General features: G+C 36.7%; 1 protein-coding gene across 1 annotated transcript in view; it reads right to left on the bottom strand.

Moving 5' to 3' along the window:
* Positions 1-22,403, bottom strand: part of EGF (epidermal growth factor) — an 84,076-nt gene that overhangs the window by 57,456 nt on the left and 4,217 nt on the right. The window contains exons 2-5 of the mRNA XM_039848746.1: positions 6,523-6,722; positions 4,328-4,509; positions 3,686-3,913; positions 2,735-2,937 (exon numbers count right to left, since the gene is read on the bottom strand). Coding sequence (XP_039704680.1) covers positions 2,735-2,937; positions 3,686-3,913; positions 4,328-4,509; positions 6,523-6,722 — 813 coding nt within the window. The remainder of the gene's footprint in view (positions 1-2,734; positions 2,938-3,685; positions 3,914-4,327; positions 4,510-6,522; positions 6,723-22,403) is intronic.

The raw sequence follows: 22,403 nt of genomic DNA, 5'->3' as shown, positions 1-22,403 counted from the left end.
GAACATGGTTTAATAATAGTAGTGGAGGCATTTTGCACCATTTATTGATATTCTTATGTGTCCGAAGACTCGTATTTTATAACAAAAATAATATCTACCAGGTTACATGACTTTTCTCAGTTATCTCCTGCTTAAAGTAGTCTCACTACTAAATGCCTTGCAAACCAAAGTACTGCTACTGTCCACCTCACCTGAGGAGCTGCAGCTGTAAGCCCATTATCCAGGGGGAACCACCCATCCTCTAGAGAAGTTAAGCTTTTAAATGGAAAGCATGCCAGACACTTGGAGAACCTGATGAAAGTTATATACCATCTCCTAGGGAGACAATTGAGTATTTTCATCTAACACATATAGTCGAGAGGTTTATACACCTTAAATCCCAGGTAAAGAATTTCTGCTCTACAAGGCACTAAAACAATTTAAACCTCTTTAATGTTGGCTGAAGTTACAGCTCTTGATATCAAAAGTTCTTTGCACTTGGAATACACGTGAATCACGTCCTTCGGTCAATAACTGCAGCCAATATCTCCACTGCCACTTGCCTTCTAGATTCCAGGTTTGCCTGTAGCTCTGCAGCTGGCAGGGGCTTCCCAACCAAATTCTATTATTTGCCACATTTTGTGAAGCTGTTCTGTAATGCATTATTAGGGATTTTCTTTTGAAATCATGCTTCAATTATTCTATTTGAACTCCCCATCGAGGAGGCTGAATAATGATGAAGGACTCTGAAGAGCTAGTGTTGATGGTAGAAAGAACATTCAACTGACAGACCAGGAATCTTTTTTTTCCAAATCTCATCATTAATAAGCTGAGCAATCCTGGAAAAGTCACTCTATTTCTCTAGGCTTTAGATTTCTCAATTATGAAATAAGCACAATTATTGCTGACCTTTCTGTCTTACAATGTTGCTGTGACAAATCAACAAGATAACGCCCATAAAAATGCTTTGGAAACTAGGAGGTTACATATAAATGTAAGAGATGGTGATGAGGATATGGATGGATACGTCTATAACTATTATGAATAAGACTTCTGATTACTTATTCAGAGTACTTGTTGGTTCTCATTTTGTTGTGAGTCACCACCACTTGGCCAATGAATGTGAAGACAGCTCGAGTCAAAATTTCCCATGGAAGATATCTGGCACATGGTCACCCTCTATTTTATAGGGTTACCAACAGGTTGTTGCTACTTAATGTTGTGCTACCACCCATAGTTGATTCATTTCCCACAGCGCCTGCTTTGTAAATTCAAGTAAATCAAGTTTTTAAAAAACAAGTTATCTGAATAAATGCTACATCACTCGCAATTTATTTTATTCTTGGCAGTTCCTCATTACTTGCATTGAAAGCATAGTCATTACACAAGTTACATTATAGTTTCTATCTAAGTTTTTAAAGAAATCAGATAAAAGTATTCACACTATTAGTTACCTCCATGAGGATATAAGAAATAATAATATCAGTTCGCCCTAGATTCTAGCCTTCCTTCAGAAATCTCATGCTTGTCATCTTCTTCGGTCTCCACAGCTCTCTATGTCTGGGGCAGGTATGAACACATTCGTATATTAATTGTGGTAGGGACTCACAGTCCCTACCATTACCCACACCATTACTAAACCCCGGTGGCATCCAACAAGTAGGAAGAAGAGAAAACAAACAACTCCATCTCTGCTTCAAAACCTCACAAGGCTATTTGGGGATAAAAATAAAGATATATTAAAGCTTTCTTAAAATAAAACTTTTACGTAAAGCAAATGTTATTGCAACATCATTTTTATGCAGTATATAAACCATATTGAGAAATCTACCTTAAAAGAAGTACATGCTAAAGAATTTAAACAGAAAAGACTATATTTAAAAATAAAAATTTGGGACCGTGACTAGATTCAGTCAATCCATTCATTTTACTAACATTATTTAAAATTTTTTATTTATAAATAACCATTAAATATAAGGTGGTTTAAATAAATAAATAAATAAATAACATGGTCCCTGCCTGCATGGATAGAAGATACGGTCACCAAAAAGGGATATTGCATTTATAATCAAGTGGGAGGAAAATCAAAAAGAAAGCAAAGTAATATGTAATTACATGTTGTGATGAGTTCAACGAAGGGTGTACTGAGAAAAAAAATAGGTGAAGGGTCTACTTTGATTGAAAGCCCAGAGAAGGCCTATCTGAGGACATGATATTTAAGCTCAGAACTAAAGAGAAGTCTAGGCAGACAGAAGAGTGACTACAGAAGCATAATGGTGTGAAGGAGCCGGGCATGCCTGAGGAATGATGGAAAGTCGCATGTTAGATTCCTGCAAGGGGAGGAAGGGAGAGAGTGCGAGATCAGGGTGGTCAAACATTGATGATAGACCTTGTAAAATGTTACATTTCAATCTAAATGCAAAGGGAAGCTTTCCAAGGACTTTAAGCACGGGAGCTAATGGATCACATTAACTATTTAAAGGCAGGAAGAGAAAACAGAAAGATTAGATGAGTGGCTACTACAATAGGCCAGGCAAGAAATGCCAGTTGTCTGGACTATGGTGGCAGCAGAAGAGGGAGAATTGGGCACTGGAGATGTATTTAGGAGGTAGAGTCGAAAGGACTTAATGGGAGATGGGAAACCAGGGGTAAGGCAGCGGGAGAAATCAAGGATGACTCCCTAAGTGTCTGGCTTAAGCAAGTGGATAGGTGAGGACTAAGTGCCAGACCTTGTTCAAGGTCAAAGATGACTCACCAGATGCCCAAGCATCACCCTCTGCCCTGGGCTGTCCGATCGGGTGCACTACTTTAATTCCTCCAGGTGGTACAAATGATGAGTTGAGGTTAATTCTAACTATATCCTTCCCAGTGTGTTTGTCAGCTATCCAAATTGTCTTCTTTCTCCATATTGAATAGAAGATACGGTCACCAAAAAGGGATATTGCAAACAAATTGTGCCTAAAAAACAATAGGAAAAAAAATAAAGAATGGCAGAACATTTCTTCCTGGGCTTATTAAAGTTTCACTTTATTTCAATTTATTGTATGAATTTTAATCAACTACCTTTACAATTGTTTTTCATTTGAATTTAGAAACAGGTATTAAAGTTAAAAATTTATTTATGTAGTCATAATCTGAATTAATAGGATATAATTTCTAACTCCAGATTCATTGTCTCATTCTTTTGCTAACCAGCACATAAGTGTAATGAAAATAAAATAGGGAAGAAAATAGGAACAGGATAAGAGAGGACTTCTGGTTTTGTTCATTTCACACTTGACTGATATCTGTCTCTTGCCACAAGCTGGAGAGTCTGTTACTGGCAAAATAGCAAATCAAATGAAAGATAGGTGCTTCACAAGTATATGACATAAAAATTCCAAAAAGAATTATAACCAACATGTGAAAACTTATTATGAAAAATTTGTTATTTTTACTTGTGTTTCTTTACTTAACTTTAACCATAACCCCAAGAATAGGTACTATTCATATCCCATATTAAAGGAAACTGAGGATAAGAGAAGTCATGTAACCTGCCCAAAGTCACTTGTCTAATAAATGGTAAATCTGGGACTTGGACTCAAGTCTTTTGAAATCTAAAATCTGTGCTAAACCACACATCAGTTTAACTGGCAAATGTAAAATGAACTTATCACACAAACTTCAAATGGCAATTGTTTTATTTCATACCAAAAGCAAAACTTACTGTGAAAGATATTTGCTAAAATGGACAGAACCTCCATCATAATCACAGGAACAAATACGAGAATTGCTTCCTTCTCTGTCATACTGAACCCAGAAGAGCCGTTTACCAAGCACATCCAACGACATAGCTGTTATTTTCTCTGCCGTCTCTAGCAGAATCTTCACTTCCACACCACCGAGATCTGCCCTCTGAAGGCTGCCGGCCACCTCTGAAGACCAAAATATAAACCTGGGGCAAACACATTACGCAGACATTTAATTGATTCAAAGGTCACTTAAATGGTCAACTCTCAGTGTTTCAGCAGTCCCCAGATGTCTGCACAGGATGAGTTTGACTATTTTGAATAAAAATTCAATTCAACAAATATTTATTGCCCTATTATGGATTTTCCATGTGATTTCAAGTCAGAGAATTATGCTTCTTCAGCAGGAAACCATGGTCGTCAGGCGTGCTATTTGTTTGCAGAGGGAGCCTGCCGTGGTTCAAATCCAGGCAAGTGTCCTATTGGAAATGGCTTTTTTGTACTAAAAAAGAGGGTTTTGGTCTCAATAAGAAGGTCCCTTTGAATCAAAATGTTGTGATTCTATGAATTTTCATCAGACCTTGAAATATATCTAAGTGTCTGAAAACAGCAGAATTTACCTTTCTACTGGATCAACCGCTACATTTGCAGGATATTTTAAGGCACTTAATAGAATGCGGGAATTGTTTCCTTTCATATCTGTTATTGTAATGATTCCTTCCTGTTGATTTGACCAAATAAGTTCTTCATTTATCCAATTTATTGCCATTCCTGAAACATTTTTCTCTATATTGCATACTCTCTGTAAAATCAAATTTCAAAATTGTTATTAATATTTCCCCATTTACAACAATTTTTTAAATTTTTATGTATGAGTCTATTCTTTTAAGCACTTGTCATTTTTGTGCATTCCCAAAATTATTTTAATGAAAATATAATCACAGCTACAGTGCCATCATTTTAATGAAGTAATATTAACTCTTCCATGTGAATATATCTGGGAATAGTATTTATACCATAGCTTTGAATTAGAAAGTTACCTTATACTTATTGAAATTAGGCAATCAACCATAATGTATTAATAATTTCAACTAGTAAATGTGGAATTTCTATGCTACCTTAAAGACAGTTTATTCCACTTGCTGCTGGAATTTTCCAGATTCTCACCTGAACCAAGTCCAAGCTTTGCCAGATTCTGGCAAGATCTTCTTGAAAGTCTGTGCACAGAGTTCTGAAGCAGATAAATTTCTCATTAGGCCCCCACTTTTATTCCGGCCCCTCCTTCTCCATCAGGCCCCTCCATTTCTACAACCCTCAGTGCCCTTGCATGATGACCGTGTGACCTGAAGAGAAAGGTTTTTCTTCGTGCCTCTTGGGCACTGTTTCCTGTTCTCTCGTTTGAAAACCACCTAACAAAAAAATTCTGTTATCTCTTAATTCCATCGTATGCAGGTAAATTGGTCCTCTTGCGGGGTGGAGGGTGGGAGGCGGGGAGAAGCCCTGATGTGTATTGTTGCAGATTCCCACAGTGTAAATATTCCCACCTTAGCTGAGTTCCAGCTACTGACCTAATGTCACCAAATGTGATTGGGCAGAGGTCAAATATTCTCATGAGCCTGTACTATTTCTACATCTCAAATGGAGCAATCTGGCCAATTCATTTAACCAACTGCCAATATATTAACTTATAGCTCACCCAGGTTAATTGTTTCCCCTTTAATGGTTGTCCTGTATAAACAATGTTTTAACTCAAAGGAGAAACTATTATGGTTGATTTTAGGTATCCAGCCAATCCTTTCCTAATGACTTACTTGACATATATTCATCGCTGTTTAACTTTTTTTCCTATTATGTGACAGGAAAGCCTCCAGATTTTTAGACTTAAGATTTTGAAACTATTCTGCAGATGGCCATCCTTGTTAAAAGTGAGATTAGCAAGTATTACAAGATGTGATTAAACAAATTAGCACCTAATTGATGCTTTTAAGAATAATTATAGGGAGAAGGTTTGGTTTAAAAAAATCAGTGGGCACTTTGTCCTGGGAATAAATGCTGAAGTTCTCTCTAGTCACACTCTCTCTGTAATCCATCTCCCAGAAACAGAGAGAACATTCCTCCTGGGACTTATTTAAGGACTCTACCAGTTAAAAAGAAGGATTAAAGATAAAGTATTTTGTATCTGTCATCTGCTTAATTTTTTTTTCAGAGTGCAAACATATTGAGGATAAAAAGAAAAAATTTTTTCTTCCTAAATATCAGGTGCCAAAACCTATGACAGAGATTTTAGACAGATGAAAGAAAGTTTCTCAGCCTCAGCATGATTGACATTTGGAGCTGATAATTCTTTGTTGTGGGGACTGTCCTGCATCTTGTAGGATGTTTGGCTGCCTCCTGGCCTCTGCCCACTAGACAGATGACAGTAGCACATCCTCCCTCCTTCCCAATCCAGTGGTGACATCCAGAAATGTTCCCAGTCATTGCCAAATATACCCTAGGTGCAAAATATCCCCAGTTGAGAACACATGGAATAGGAAATAATCATGTAAATCATCTATTTGACTTAATAAACTTACATATTTTTAAAATTACATTGACATCCTCACTTCCTACTTTTGGGAGCATCTGAATATCTATGCTACATTCATGAGCTTGTTCAATAACATGTCACAGATGCAGATTAAATAAATACCTACAAAGGCCAGACACGTTTGATGTGTAATATAATTTCCATTTATCTATATGTTACAAATTAACTGTGTCACTTTTGTCAGCCTATACAAAAGTCCAACAAATACCTTGGGAAATGGTACTTTACCTCTTGCCTTGTCCCATTCAGGAAAACTCTTTGCAAAAGTTGTCTTTCTAGATCTACCCAATAGATTCTTTCCTTATTGTAATGAAAATCCATGATCACTGATACGCCAGCATCTGTCACCAATTTCTCATAATTAGTTCCTTCCAGGTCAATCCGAAAGATACTATTTCCATGAGAGAAAATTAAGAAGGGTACAGGACCTGAGTGGGAAGAAAAAAACCAAACTTGTGTATTTTCAATATTTTATCTGATTTAAACAAAATAATTCCACATGACAACCAATACAAGTAGAATTCATTTTTTAATTCCTGGTTTTATATTTTAAATAAAGACTATTGTGTAGAGAAAAAAGAGTTTCTATAGATGTTCACAATTAATTTTGTAAATTTTCCTCTCCACGAATCATAAGAAATGAACATGCCAAATTATGGAAAAAGGAACTATTTGAAGAGAAAAGCACTTTCTTCTCTTATCTATACAATGCCATTTTAGGTTCAAAAAGTAACCACCTACTGTATTCTATTGTGGAAAGAGTCTATATGAATGTAAATTTTAATTATGCAAATTGGAAATAATACTACCGATATTACCATTTTCTAAATGAACCCCCCTGCTCTAGTCTCACTTATGAAGAGCCTTCAGGGTAATGACATGGAAGAAGATGGTGAAAACCAGAGGTCTTCAGTGGAAGAAGGAAAAATTGAAATGCTGTCTTGTGAAAGCTCTGAAATATTTTGCCCCTGTTAGCACGGCCACATAAAATACAGGGTGTTCGATTAAATCTGAATTGCTATATATATATATTGTGTGGAACATTCTTAACTAAAAATTATTCACTGTTTACGTGAACTTGAAATTTAAATAGGTACCCTATGTTTTTATTTGTTAAATCTTGGTGGTGGACCGCACTAGATGTCTTGACTCCTGCAGGGCCTCACCATGTACCCTAACACTATATCTTGGGTCCTGTCCTATTCCAGGCGATGGCTACCTACCCACTCTTACTCCCAAAGAGAACCCGATACTTCTCTTTGGTAACCTCAGCAAAAATTACTGGCTGACTCCACACAGAGTTTTTGATGTTCCAAAATGCTACTAGGGGATATTTTCATCCCCTGCAGCCAGGTTAGTTTCTTTGGTCTCTTCTGTCTGAGGATGAGGAGGCTCCTGCCATTCTGCCTTTCAATGGAACAGCTCGGAAGAATAGGGAATTGGATACAATTCTGACAGATTCTCACTTCTCTGCTGAGTTTATTGCACTCTGTTTTCACATTAAACTTTAATTCCTTTATGTGACATAATATATGTGTTTATTGTTCTAAAGATTAAACAAGATGATGGATTAATGACCTCTTATTCAAGGATTACATTCCACAGCCAGAAAACATTAACTCCGCTTTAGAGGACATGTCAGAGTAGAGACACGAGGAAGGAAGAAGTGTAAAATCATGACAGTGTGAGATAGGTGCCAGCATAAATGTCTAAGGGAATTAGCTCAAAACACTCTTCTCATATCTTTTCCATGATACTAGACCCCCTGCACAGATGTGTAGGAGAGCTCATTCTCCATCATCACTCCAGACATAGAATCAGAGGAATCAGAGAAGAAATGGAAAGGGTATTAAATTGAGAGCCAGCAGTCCCGGTTTTCTGTCCTGGCTCCACTAGTTCTCTGGACATCTCACAGGACCTCCCTGCCCATATCAGAGGATTATCAGGAAAATAAATGAAATTATAAACCCCCAAATATTTTATTAATTACAGAGCCCTACACAAATATAATTTGCCGTTGCTTATTCCCACAGCCAAGCTCTTGCTACTGTAGGTTTGTGCCACAGTTTATATTTGAACCCATGGACTAGATAGAATGTTGGCGTAGCTCAGCTCTCCTATAGCAGTGTATCGCGGAGAAAAGGAAGGCACAGGAAAAGGCACCCTAAACCAGAAGCTACTAACTTGTGGGCTGAAGATTGCTTGGAGTCCTGTCTTTGGAATGTGTGTCATGCATTCTCTATAAACTAAATAAATATTTCCAACATATATTATTAATTTAACTCAGTGTTTCCCCAAAATTGTTCATTCAATAGAGTCCCACAGGGTAGTGTGCGTGTGTGTGTGTGTGTGTGTGTGTGTGTGTGTGTCTCTTTTGCAGATCCCTTCCCTTAGACAGAACATAGATAATGCTTTGTAAATAATAGACACACAAACTTTAAAATAAATTAATGAAGAAATAATTATGTTGTGTTTATCTGGGCTTTTAGCAATAGGAAGAAAGCCAAAGACACTAGCAAATCTATCAAATTCATAAGAGCAAAGTCTATTCTATGGTACTCATTTTACTAACAGCAATAATAATAATAATAATAGCAACAACAGCAAAAACAATAACAATAATAATAACTAACTTCCACATCCTCATCTTATTTATCCTTAATAAAACACTGTGAACTAGATAGGCCAGACTTGACAGTCAATAAATCAAAGAGAAATGAGAAATCTGAAGAATATTGAGATCCATAAAACACAAACCATAGCATTAACTTCAGAAACTTTTCAAAAAAATAACTATAGAGTATTTATAAACTACTAAGTATGAATTAACAAATTTTATCCTCAGATTTTTTCTATTCACTGGTGAATTATAGCCTCCAGGCTTTATCGTGGCCTCTTAGAACTGGAAGACCCTAGACATTACCTAACCCAGTGTTTCTCAAGATGCTTTGTTCAAGAGTCCCACAGAGTAGTGTGTGTGTGTGTGTGTGTGGGTGTGTGTGTGTGTCTTTTGCAGATCCCTTCCCTTGAGATTCCAACTCAGCGTGAATGGGCTGAGGGCCAAAAATCTGTTTTCTGAATGGACACTCCAGGTGATTCTTATATCTTAGTGAATTTGAAAATCATAGATCTTGTTGAGAAATCATAAATCAGATGAGGAAATTCAATGGTGTTTCCCAAAGTCTCATCACTAGTTTGGTAGAGCTGGAATTAGAACCCAGATACCACCCTCCCAATCCAATTCTCTTTCTTGCCTTGGTTGCCATATGTCAAGATGTTACATGTCAGGATGTTACAATCTTCATTTGATTTATGTACCTGATTTTAATTTCACTTCCTTCAAAACATTGGCAATTTTTCCTGCACTGTCAGCATCATTTTATGTAAACCAGAGCTTGGGCTGAGTATTTGTAGAAATGAAATGTAATACGATCTAAAAGAAAATGAATTTTGCTTGGTGAAATAGTCATTATTCTGTACTACCACTGGAAATGATAAATAAGTTTGTGTTTTTTCAGACCTGTCAAAGATTAAACATCAGTGTATGGTACAGAGTGGGGATTTGAACATCAGCAGGGTGTGCATGTTTGAACAGCTAAACTTTCCCATGTCAAAACTGACAGCGTTTATTTTGGGTACAGTTCAGTAAGAGGTAAGTGCATAGAAAATCAAACATCATTCTAAGGAATACAACCCCAAAGACAGCCAACAGGCCACAGGATACCAACTGGAACCTCTGACTTCTTAACCTGGGGATTAGAAGGGGATCTTCAGGAGTTAGAAAGGAATTCAGAATGTTTGGAGCACAGTGGAAATTTTTATTAATGACTATCAAGAACCAGGGCCTCCATGGCTCAGAGGTCAGTTATAAAAAGCAGATTTTGATTACAATGGGTGGTAGATACCGAATATTCACAGCGGGCAGCTCTTCATCTGCTCTGAGTCTCTGGGAGTAGCCCCACACAAGAAAGTAAGAAAAGAAATGGACTATCTTCTGCAGGCCTTGGGACAAAGGCTCATGGGACTAATTAAGACATAGATGATGCTGGCATCTAAGCCAACAAGAAATCCTAGTCTTTGCTCAGGCCAACACTGCCGCCTGCCCACAGAAGCACAGGTTTCCTGCTCTAAATCTGGAAACAGACTGAAGATTCTCAGGACAAAGACAGTGAAAAGGGAGCTCTGGACCTTCAGGAGTCGATGACTCCACACACAAAAAAAGATGCAGATTTAAACCAATGGGCCCAATATAAGAAAGCCTGACACCCCCCAACACTGCTACTACAGTAAATCCCTGACAGGAGTTATTTATCGCTACCTCCCAAGGGCTAACTTGAAGGATATCTTGGTTTTTATAAAGTGCAGAAAGTTTTATTTCACTCTAAAAGACTATCTCCATCTCTCTCTCTTTTTTTTAAATATGACACTTAAAAAGGCACACATTTACTTCTTGGGCAATCACACCTTTCCCCTCAGCTCATACATTAGTGTCAAAATTCAAGGCAGGTGAGAGAGAAGCCAGGCGACTCAGAAATAATACATTCAGAAAGGGGAGCCAGGAGATGTGACTTCAAATCCTAATTCTGTAAGGCAGTCTCTGGGGCTCAATTTTGCTTCCTGAAAATCGTGAACGACGATTGCTACCCTAGTCCCTGAGTGGTAGAAACGTGTCATTCAAATCAGAAGTAGGCCTGGCCCTCAACCACATTCTCATTATCAAGCTTAAGAAGCCTGTTCAGTCTAGTAACTGAGACTAGCAGGTTCTACACCATTATTTTTTTCAACAAGACTTCTCAGAGGCTTTAATGTGCTCTTACTCATTTTGATTCTCCAAGAAGGTGGGTGGTGAATAGCATCAGAAGTCATGAATAATAATGTGTTCATTATGCAGCTCCAGAGATAACACACATCTTGTGTAACACTACAGTAAATGGGGGCTCTCAGCATCTCCATTTAATTGGGTAACACTACAGGAAATGGGAGCTCTCAGCATCTTCATTTTATAGAAAAAAGAAACTGAAATTTAGAGCAGTTAACTTGCCACAGCCACATGACCAATAAATAATAAGGTGGGGAACTGAAGCCATGTCTTTCCTATCACAGATTCTAGCTTTTATATACCATGCTGCTTGTCATAAACTGAATTCACCAGAACTCACTGCACCTGTGTTCCAGGAACTGATTAGAAAGTAGATCTCTTTAAATGGATGGCTATAACTACATCACCTAGATAATTTTATATCTAATTCTATGATATATCGCATCCCATATACAATGTATTCTTCCTTGCATTCCTTCGCTCATGGCCCCTTTCTCCATCTCCAAAGCCAGCAGTATATTACCCTCCAATCTCTCTCTGCTTCCATGAACTTCTTCTTCCTTTGACATTCCTGCCTCCCTCTTATAAGACATGTAGAATCCACCTAGATAATCATCCCATCTCAGATTGCATTTGGGAAGTCCCTTTTGCCATGTAAGGTAACATTGACAGGTTCCAGAAATTAAGACATAAAAACATTTGTGGGCCACATTCAGCCCACGACAATTAATAATGTTGAACCTTTTTTGGGACATATTCGCCATCCTTGTGTCCTCTTGAGTGAAGTATCTGTTTAAATCCTTTGTCCATTTTTAACTAGATTATTTGTTTTCTTATTGCTGCATTTGAAAGTTTTTCAAAATGTATTTTGGATGCAAATAGTTTGTCAAATATATAACTTGCAAATATTTTCTTCCAGCATGCAGGATGTCTTCATCCTCTTGCCACTGCCTTTGGCAGAGCAAAAATTTTAGTTTTGATAAGGTACAATTTATCAGTTTTGGGTTTTTTTGTTTTTGTTTTATTGTTTTGTATATCATACTTTTGGTTTCATTCCTAAGAACTCTTTACTTAACCCCGGGATACAAAAATTTCTCTCATGTTTTCTTCCAAAAGTTTTATAGTTTTACATCATAAATTTAATCAATGATCCATTTTGAGTTCATCTTTGTATAAGGTATGCAGTTTAGGTTAAGGTTCATTATTTTGTTCATGGATGTCTCATTGATCCAACATCATTTGTTGAAAAGACTATCCTTTCTCCATTGAATTGCTTTGTACCTTCATCCAACATCAAATGACCATATTTGTGTAAGTCCGTTTCTGGACTTTCTAGTCCATTCCATTAATTTATATGCTTATCTCTTGGCTAATACGACAGTTCAGTATAAATTTTTTAAAAAACTCATAACAATGCAGTTTGCAGAACAGTGAACTATGTTTTAAGGTTTCTGTGCTGTGGGTAATTTTTCATCTTAAGTAAACATGTTTAAATATTCTTCAGCTTATCAGCATAAATGATGTTTAATTTTATTTAAAGACTACTGCTACAAGACTAAAATACATTTGCCAATATTAAAGCATTAGAAAAGTTTTTCCAGATGTTACACACACACACACACGCACACGCACATGCACACACATACCCCACACCCCACACTACAAGACTCTCAGAAATCGGTCTTCCGAGTTTTGCCACTTTATTTTCGTCTCTCTGTGAGACATGTCCAATTGGATGTGTCCAGTTGGGCGTGTCTCACAGCCCCAAAGTCCTTCCGCGTTTTAAAAACTGAGATTATGTGATACTTTCTGATTAGTTTGCATTTATTGAAAAGATTTAATTTGACATGGGAATTAAAATATCTTGTTGAAAGTTTAGTATGTTTTGACATACAGTCTTTGATAGCTGTCATAGACAAAAAAGATATTTCACAATTATGTCTGTATCAAATGAAGAAAATGCTTCATTGGCTGTATGTATAAAATCACAAAATACACTTTTGTAATTACATTCATCAATTATTCACAAATTTTATTGACTTAGACTAGCAAATTTCTATCGTCCTAGATTTTAGTCAGTAAATGTAAACTAACCAGAAGGTGTTGCATTTTATACTTTTAACAAATACATTAAAAGGAACCAAAATTCTTTATTTGGAAGTTTTTTAAAAATAGTTTGGAAAATTCTATTTATAGGTTATTTTTTTACCTGCAAACATGAGAGTTTTTAATAAGTGACATATTGACATTGTTCAACAACGTGGAAACATTTCCAACATCTGCACTGTTCACACACAAATGTCTTACCATCAGCAGTCACCTTCTCACCCACTGTCAGAATGTCACCTTTAGCTTGGAGAGAGAAAGCTCTGTTGCTTTAGTTATTTTTTCAGTAGCATACTAGTGACACCTATTTGTTATCAAAGAAAAGGTCAAAAAATTGAAACGTTTCTTTTTTAAAAAGAAAAAAATGTAACTTTTGATTGCTCTATTTTGAGCTTTGATTGAAGATACTCTGTGGGAAGCATGTGGGACAAATATTTTCATGGTTACTCCCTATCTAATATGAAGTATTATAAAGAATCTAGTCTGTTCTTGTTTTCATAGGAGTAATGACATCGATGACATCCCATTGCCCTTTGCAATTCCAGTTTCTACTTCTTTGCTGCACTGCTTCTCTGCGAGGCTGCGTAACTACAATCTAGGGCCCGCTGTTTTTCTTTTATTGGCTAATGAAGAAGTATCGTAGTTCTCTGAGCATTTCATTGTTGAAACATAGAGGCAAATATAAGAGTGGCTAAGATCACTGGCATTGGACACAGAATATCGTGCTGACTCTTTACTGGCTTCACTACTTATTAGCTGGAGGCCCGGAGGGGTTCAGAACAAGTCACCCCAAGATGTGACTCTGCGACACACATTATTTTTGAGCTAAGGGCAACTGGTACCCTGCAGGCTCAAGAGAAATCTGCCTCCCTTAACTACCTAGAAGAATTTGAATTAGGGGCCTTGCCCATTATAAGAGATTATCAGAGATAACCTTTTTGACCTATCTATATGGCAGGGCAAACTACTAATTACTGAACATTTGCTCTTCTTATCATCCTGCAATGACCTTGCTCCCCTGGGAAGCCCCTAGGTGCCTTACCTCATCCCTAGCTCAGAATGTCATATCTACCTCATTTTAACTTTCTATCTCTGAACTTCCTGTGTGTGCAGGGCCTCTGACTCTCTCATGTATGTGGGGTTGCTGTGCACACAAAATTAAATTTGATTTTCTCTTGTCAATCTGCCTCATGTCAATTTGATTATTCAACTACTCAAAAGAACCAGAGGAGGGAAGGGAGAATTTTTCCCTTTCCCTACAGACCTTTAGCTCATTACTTATCCTCTCTGTGCATTATTTTCTTTATCTTTAAAATAGAGATGATAATAGTGCTTACTTCATAAGATTATTATGAAGACTAAATACATTCATTCAGGCCAAGTGCTTAGACTTTTTTCTCACATATAATGTGACCCTTCAATAAATGTTGACTATGAGTTTCTAGAAAATACCATAAGCTGAGATATATTAGAAACACATTTACTTTCACTCAACTATATGATTCTTCTAATACTTATTTCTTCAAAATTTTAGTAATGCTTTCTGTGAAGTTTTTAATTGTATTTGCTGGCAAAGGAGCACATTTTAATCTGTTTTCACATGGTTTTCCATGTGTCCTTTTAGCTATGTTTTACCACTGCAGGAAGCAAGAGGAACACATATTTCGCTAATAGTATAAAGCTTTTTCATTATTGCTATAATGTCAGAAACCACAAAAGAGCATTTGTTTTTATCACTAAGCTTAGTAAACACAGTCAAATATCGTCACTTTGATCACTACTGTAAAAACCATAAAAAGTTCTTTTCACATTCCTGATACTCATTTCTAAATAGCTTGCCTGTCCTGATACCTTCATATTACCCTCAACTAACATTTTAAAGAAAATTTATACTTGTTGTGAGGTTCATTACTCACATAATAATAATATTCATAATAATAAGCAGAAGACCATTTTTCAGACTTCTTCTTGTTAATTTATTGTTTTCTTCTTTTTTGTCGAATCTAAAGAGATTTACATTGTTTTTACCTCTTAGCGGTCAACAAAGAGCTTATTCTAGAAACAAAAGAAAGGTCAGCGCTGTCCTTCCCTCACTATTCTCTCAGGTTTCGATTCAATTATTAACATTGTCTGTCATCTTTAGTTCCTTTGCAGGAACGTTTTTAAGCCATTTGTTGGATTTCGTAAAAGTTAGTTTTGATAAATCCAACAAATACAGCTCATAAGTCATCAAGTAAACTGCAGTGCACCCTGCACTTGGCTCTCTGAGCTGTCCCATCAGGACACCATGGGCATCTGGATCAGTGATGTCACCACCGTCATCCAAACACATAACTGATGTTGAATAAATATTTGTTGAATTGATTTAAATTAATTTATTGGTGTTATTTATATAAAAGGAAATCTGTCCTGCTTTCAAGGTACTTTCAACATACAAACCTAGATATATTAAGAGACTTTCTCTAAACCAACTTAATATTATTAATACTTTTCGGTAGGGAAGACTAATAATTATATTGGTGGGCTTTCAACAGTTAATCATGGGAGGTGGCGTATGTGTGATAAATTTTGTAAAATAAGAGTCTAGGATCCTGAATTCTAGGTCTCATAAGATCGTGATGACTTACTTCATCTCCCTGAATAACAACCACTCATCTGTAACATGAGGCGGTTGGGTAGGATGATCTTGAAGGTCCTTTCTAATCTAACATTCATTAATTCAATTTCTATCCTACCATCTACAGAATTCAGTAGTTCCCTTGTTAGTGACATTTTGTAAAGAAGACTAAGCTTATGGTAAATTCATAAATAAATGTTATTCATCCCAACTCCTATTTTTTCTATGAAATGTTTCCTTCTTTCTGCTTCTCTAAACTTCAAATACCAAATCAATAATGTGTCAGTCTGAGCTCTGCTAAAGGAAATAAAACAATAACCTAAAACAAACAACTCTCTGACAAGTGACAGGAAAACTCGACTCTCTGAAGGAAGTCTAGAAAATGAATCCATTGATTAAATCTATAAAAATTTTAGTAGAGGTACAAAATGTAGTAATTTGTAACTAACACAATTATCTTCTCCTTTTACTACCTTTATAATAATGTTCCTTGAATTGAAAGGCTAAACAAATAAATATTTGTCTATAGATACTGCGTTCCAAGTGTTTCTAGACAAATAGACAAAAACAAAAGGCAATTAAGAATTGGAGTCTGGAGGTTTCCTGAGTCCAATTCCATTGTTCTCATTAATCCCGCCTAACCAGTAGCGCTAAATTCTGCACCCCGGCTATGTCTATAACTATACAAATATAGAGAAAAATACTTCATAAAAAATTTTGTGGAATGTTGAGGGCAAATGAGACAAATAATAAGAATAATTAGGAAAAATAATTAATTGGAGATTTCATGCCATAATTTATCATCAAGAATAATAATAAATCACAGAGAATACTCTAGCTTAGATGACTGTTAGGACTTGGCTCATCCCAAGAAACCAGCTTTAGATTTCTCTAAGCATCATTGAAAATTTGAAAAATAGGGTTAGAAAAATCACACAAAGCAAAAGTATCACTAATGTCTCAGCTTATGGTATTTGGCTGAGAGTAAGAGCTAATATTTACTAGGAACTCACTATGTCAGGCAAGATTCAAAGCATCTTATATGAATTAATTTATTTAGTCTTCATAACAATCCTATGAGATAAGTACTAGCAGCTCATATAAGCTATCTAGTTAGACCGTACTGATTCAAAAGCCGAGGCCTAACACAACCTGCTAAGTATTATGTATCAACTAAGAGTGAGAGAACTTTCTCCTGCAAAGTTAAGGCAACGAGCAAGTGTGACACTAGAACCACCTACCTATCCAAAACTACTCCACTTTTTCCTGTGACAAGATCAATCCACTTACATAAAGCATCAACCACAATTTACTCTGTTCAAAACGTATCTTTTGTTTCAAAAATGGCATTTTATCCTGTCTGCTGGAAGTAATAAAACCTGGTCATTTCAACTGCATCAACATAGCTTATGTTAATGAGGGACACCCCTGCAGTGTGCTTCTGTTCAGCTTTCTGTTCCAGGAAATAATATATCGGTACTGAAAGACAGTCACCTGCCATCCTCTATCAAACACTTTGAGTACTTTTTAAACACACTGAGATTCTAGATGGCAATTTCTGTCATATACCTTTTTTCCCGTCTTATATGAAATCTTTATTATGATTCATTAGAATAATCAAGGAATATAAACGTTTTCATTGATTTATGAGATTTGTTTTCAAAACTTAAGTCTTTTAATCCACTTAGAATTTTTTAAATTCTCAACCAGACTGCATGAATCTAAAAGATATACATTTTCACATACTGCGTAGTAAGATTAATAACAGCAATCTTTGCAATTTCTCTGCTCACCAAAGAGAGTTTAAATTCCTTTGTATTGAAAATTCTATAGTAAACAGAATAATTGACTACTTAGAGGGAGACAGAAAAACACCAGAAGATCTCTGATAGCTTCTGCCTCTGGACATGGTTTTAAACCTTATAAAAGAAGGGCCCAAAATACACAGGATTTGTGTCAGCAGCCATATATTATGACAGTGTTGACTTTGATTCATCTTCCATCTTTGATCTGTTTATACAAGGATGGAGTCTATGGAAGAAGAAAGATCCTCCTCAAGCTTCTGAAATTTTAACCAGAAGAGTGTTGCGGTGAACAAAATAAAATATTGTTTCTCAAATGACACACGATGTGCTGAAAAACAAGGCAGCCGCCATGATGTTGTTAGGACTGTCTGTATCCCAGCAACCATCTATCCACAAAAAGAACCATCTCATGATGAAATCCACTTAGGACACACAAAGGTGATCTGTAGCACCCCGACAGGCTGTTCTGAATGGAAGAAGGCAGTGCTTTTCTCTGAAAAGCCTTTTCTATCCTATCACTGAGAGGGGGCTTTACAAATAAATTAGTGCACACCATGCATCACTGTCACAGAAGTCCACTGGCTCTCAAATGCCTTTGCACTCACAAAATTCCAGTGCACGGTGTATCCTGGAAAATACTTGGGAAACCCAGACACTGAGAGACATTAGCATGGTTGGCCAAGCTTGGGAGAATCAGAAAATCAAGGTCATAAGTGAAAACAATCACACCAGTTCCAATCCAAGCTTAGAAAGAAGGTCAAGAGGTGATGAGAGCAGAAGTTCCTGCCTTGTATTTGGCAAAAATGACTGAAGTTTCTATACATTGACTAATTTCCAGCATCAAAGGCAAGATTTGAGTGATGTTAAGGGAAAGAACTCCTAAAGAAAAACATATTTACATGCATTATTCTACAACAGCCCTCAAAGTTTAGTAACATTGGCCACATAAAATGAAATAGAAATGTCTTTTCAGATGTAGTGAGATCTTTCAAGAAGTGTAAACGTCTCTTCGGTTTAATGTAAATTTTTTTCTTCTTCTACACCTGAAAACATTGCTTCTTCTACAAAAACATCATTACTCATCCTTAGAGACTAAGATCTCAGTTATCTTCTTGTTGTGGGCCCCAGCTGGGGATGGGACTGGAGTGGTCATGTGCAAAGCCGTTATTTATTAGCATTATTATTAATAAAGAACTTCTACAAAATGAAGCTGCATTCCTGGTTCACTTAACATCCAGGTAATACTTCCTTCACGGTGAACAGAATTTTCACTCTGAATGAAAATATTGACCTGAGGGCAAGAAGAAAATAAACGATGGGGACAATTAGGTTCCAACGGTCCAGGTTTTCGTTGTTGTTCTTGTTCTTGTTTCAGGTTGCTTCTTAAAGTTAATTCTGATCTAACATTAGAAACTATAAAATAATAAAACTAACGTTTTGCTCCTTAGCTCTAGGATTGCTCAAATTTGGAGTAATAGCGAAAAATAAACTAAACATTGAGCAACTTCATAAAATTTGAGGATTTCTTGAAAAGCATTCAAGAAATATTCAAGAAATTCATAGAAAGAAAGTACATTCTTTAAAACTGACATGGACATTCTGAAAAAGCTCTCTAATGCAATAGTTTTCAGCTCTTGGGGTTATTTATCGGGTCTTTAATTTCTTTTGTTCATAACGAGTTTATAGAAACTACCTCATTAAAATAATTGCTGAAATATCTTAGATCAGGCAATTTACACATATTGGAAACTGTACAGAGCATAAACTTTTGGACAGTAATGTCAACTGGCACATAATGCAAATGCCTTTATGGTGTAACCAGGACAACCCAAAACCACAGAAACATCAGCCACGACCACGTGGATCAGCCCCCGACTGCAGGAGCTGATAGCATAAGGATCCCATCTTGTAAGCTCCAAGCCTGACAGGAGAGCATCACAGATGGGTATGTTGAGAGCCAGAGACTCTGTCCTTCTGCCGGTGATAACTGCTGGCTCGGGACCAACGTAAAGCTACCTGTGCCACCAGGCAACGGAGCTCACTTTGGAGACACTAAGGACGACCATCCCTTCATGGTCTTGTAAGACTCTGTACTTCCCCTCTCTCTGTGTTGTGCATAAACCTATGTGGGTACCTGATTAGTTTATCTGAGAAGGTGCCTCTCAGTAACCCTGACCTTGTGGAAAGACACAAACACATCTAAGGGTGTTACTTCGGTAACTACTTTAGTTGCTGGTGACAGAAAGTTATTAGTTTCTTCTCCTAGCTTTCTCCACTATAATCAAAGTGACTCAAAGTTAAGAATGTTGAACAGATTTTGGAAGTCTTATCTTCCGGATAAGGAATTTTTGTTACCTTTCATCTGAGGTCTAATGTTTGATTTGTTAACTATCTGGATTAAGAGACAACATATAATTTAATCTAAATAAATTAGTACAATGAAATCTATAAGCCAATGACAAAAAAAAAAGAGAGAAGAGATACAATAATTGATTCACAATCCAAACTATTTAACACTCTTCATAGTTGGCCACTGATGTGGGCATATTGTGCCTTCCCCATCCTTGCCCATTAATGCTTCTCACCTGACCTTCTCCACCACTGGCCACACCATTGTGAGGCCGCAGTGCTTCTGGAAGACAGTCCCTCCTACCTGCCACTCATTGTAACACTTTACTGGAAACATGGGACTGGCCTATTTCTCATTTTCCTCTGCACAAGTAAGAACAACCTCTAACTTTCAATAAGACCCTCTTTAAGGATGGAGAATAATAGGAAAAAAGAACAACCCATAGAATACCTTATAATCACTGGCCAAGACTGAACTTATGACAGTCTCTTTTGATATCAGTGTCCTGCTTCACTTCTGACTTGTGTCCATGAGGCCAAAGAAGGCCATTCCCCAACCCTGAAATTCCTTCCTAGCCTGAGAATACAAGAAAGTATCTCCTCTACAGGTAGTATTCTTACCACCTGAGACCGCCTCGCTTCCATCTCAAAATTAAATTTCTCTTATTATGGAGAGAAAAGAGAAAAAATTGGTTTAAAAACCCGTGGCCAGAATTTTTCTTCTGAGAAACACTTGTTTTGTTTATTAAAACTTTAGTATGCTATTTAGCAATTTTTTAGTTTTTTAATTAAAAAATAAAAAAAAAGAGGCCTGGGATATGATCAGGAAAACAGAATTGGAGGAAGAAATCTAAAATGTGCCGCAAAAGGATGTGGGTAGTCTGAAACAGATCGTGGAGGTCCAGAAAAGAGGGCTAACCGAGGCCAGCCAAGATGGCAGAGGGCTAGCACCCGAGAGAGATGGCTGGTGAGTCTTTCCACAGAGAACAGTCATTTAACATTTAAGAACGAGAATGAAAAATGTTTTTAGTTGTTTGGTATACTAGATCAGGACACGACCAGGACTTTTTTTGCCCCAAACTTTCGGTTAAAGTCTGTCCCCTCACAGGTTCATTTCCCTTCAAGAAGTAAAAGAAGGTGGCGTCCGGTGTGAGGTGATGGAGTGTGGGAAAGGGACAGCATACGAGAGAAGCGAGCCACACAGCAGATCAACAGTTCAGTAGAAGGGCCAGCAGAGACATAAGAGCCTTCCTTCCCTTCCACATCATCGTTTTCATGCTCAGGAATCTACTATCTTAGGAGAGACACACTGGGTCTGCCCAGAACATAGGATGGAGGTACAGGCCATTTTTATTTAAAAATCCTAAGATACAGTGACCCAACAGGCCATGGAGCTTTGGAGTTTCTGGAATTCCAGCCATCCTTAGGTATGTGATCTGGCCTTCTGATCCTCATGGAAAAATCTCAGCGCAACTCTACTGCATTTTTATTTCTTCCATTAAACACTCTGAGAAAGGTCATTCGCTATGAATAACTCCCCTTTACTTGGGAAAAAAAGAAAAGCACTCCTTTTGCTTATCTCTTTATGCTTAAGTGAAAGAAGCTGGGCTAATGGCAAAAAAAGATAAAGCATTTATTCCATCATTTTATTATTTCTCTAGAACAGTATCTCCCAAGTATGATGTGTACCACTTATAGACTGTAAGAAGGTTCACTATTGTGTGAAAAGAAAATATTAGAAATATTATATGTTGTATAATATTCATCATAGTAGTATAAATAATGTGTAAGTAACTGATGAACAAACACATATTCAGAGTATATACCCACATTTTAATTTTTTTATAGATGAAATGGAGTTTGAAGACTACCGATGTAAAAAAAACCATTCATACCAAACAAAAAATTATTTTAAATGGATTTTTATGAAGGCAAATTTGAGCCAAATTACTAGTTAATTTACTTTTGATAGGAAACAGTCCATTATTTGCTCTACCCTAAACACAAATAAAGACTTCTCACATTCCAATTACTACATTAAACATCATATATTTGAACAACTCTCATCTAGCCCAAAAGTGTAAATTTATTTAAAGAATTATTTTTTCTCTACAGCCATGCTACCCTGAACAAGCCCGATCCTTCTGATCTTGGAAGCTAAGTAGGGTCGGGCCTGGTTAGTACTTGGATGAGAGACCACCTAGGAAGACCAGATACTGTAGGCATAAAAAAATAAAAAATAAGGGATTGTAAGCTGACAAGGTCCTTGCAATCTGTGAGGTCAACCAAGAGTTGCCTCGCCTAAAAAAAAAAAAAAAAAAAAATAGAATTATTTTATCATTTCTTCATATGCCCTCAATGGTTTTAAAAATCTTAGAGAAATTGGTTCCAAACATAAGGAAAAATACACATG

Source organism: Pteropus medius, unplaced genomic scaffold (genome assembly GCF_902729225.1).
Source record: "Pteropus medius unplaced genomic scaffold, Ma_sr-lr_union100, whole genome shotgun sequence".
Classification (NCBI taxonomy): Eukaryota; Metazoa; Chordata; class Mammalia; order Chiroptera; family Pteropodidae; genus Pteropus; species Pteropus medius.
This window is presented reverse-complemented; position numbering and strand designations above follow the sequence as displayed.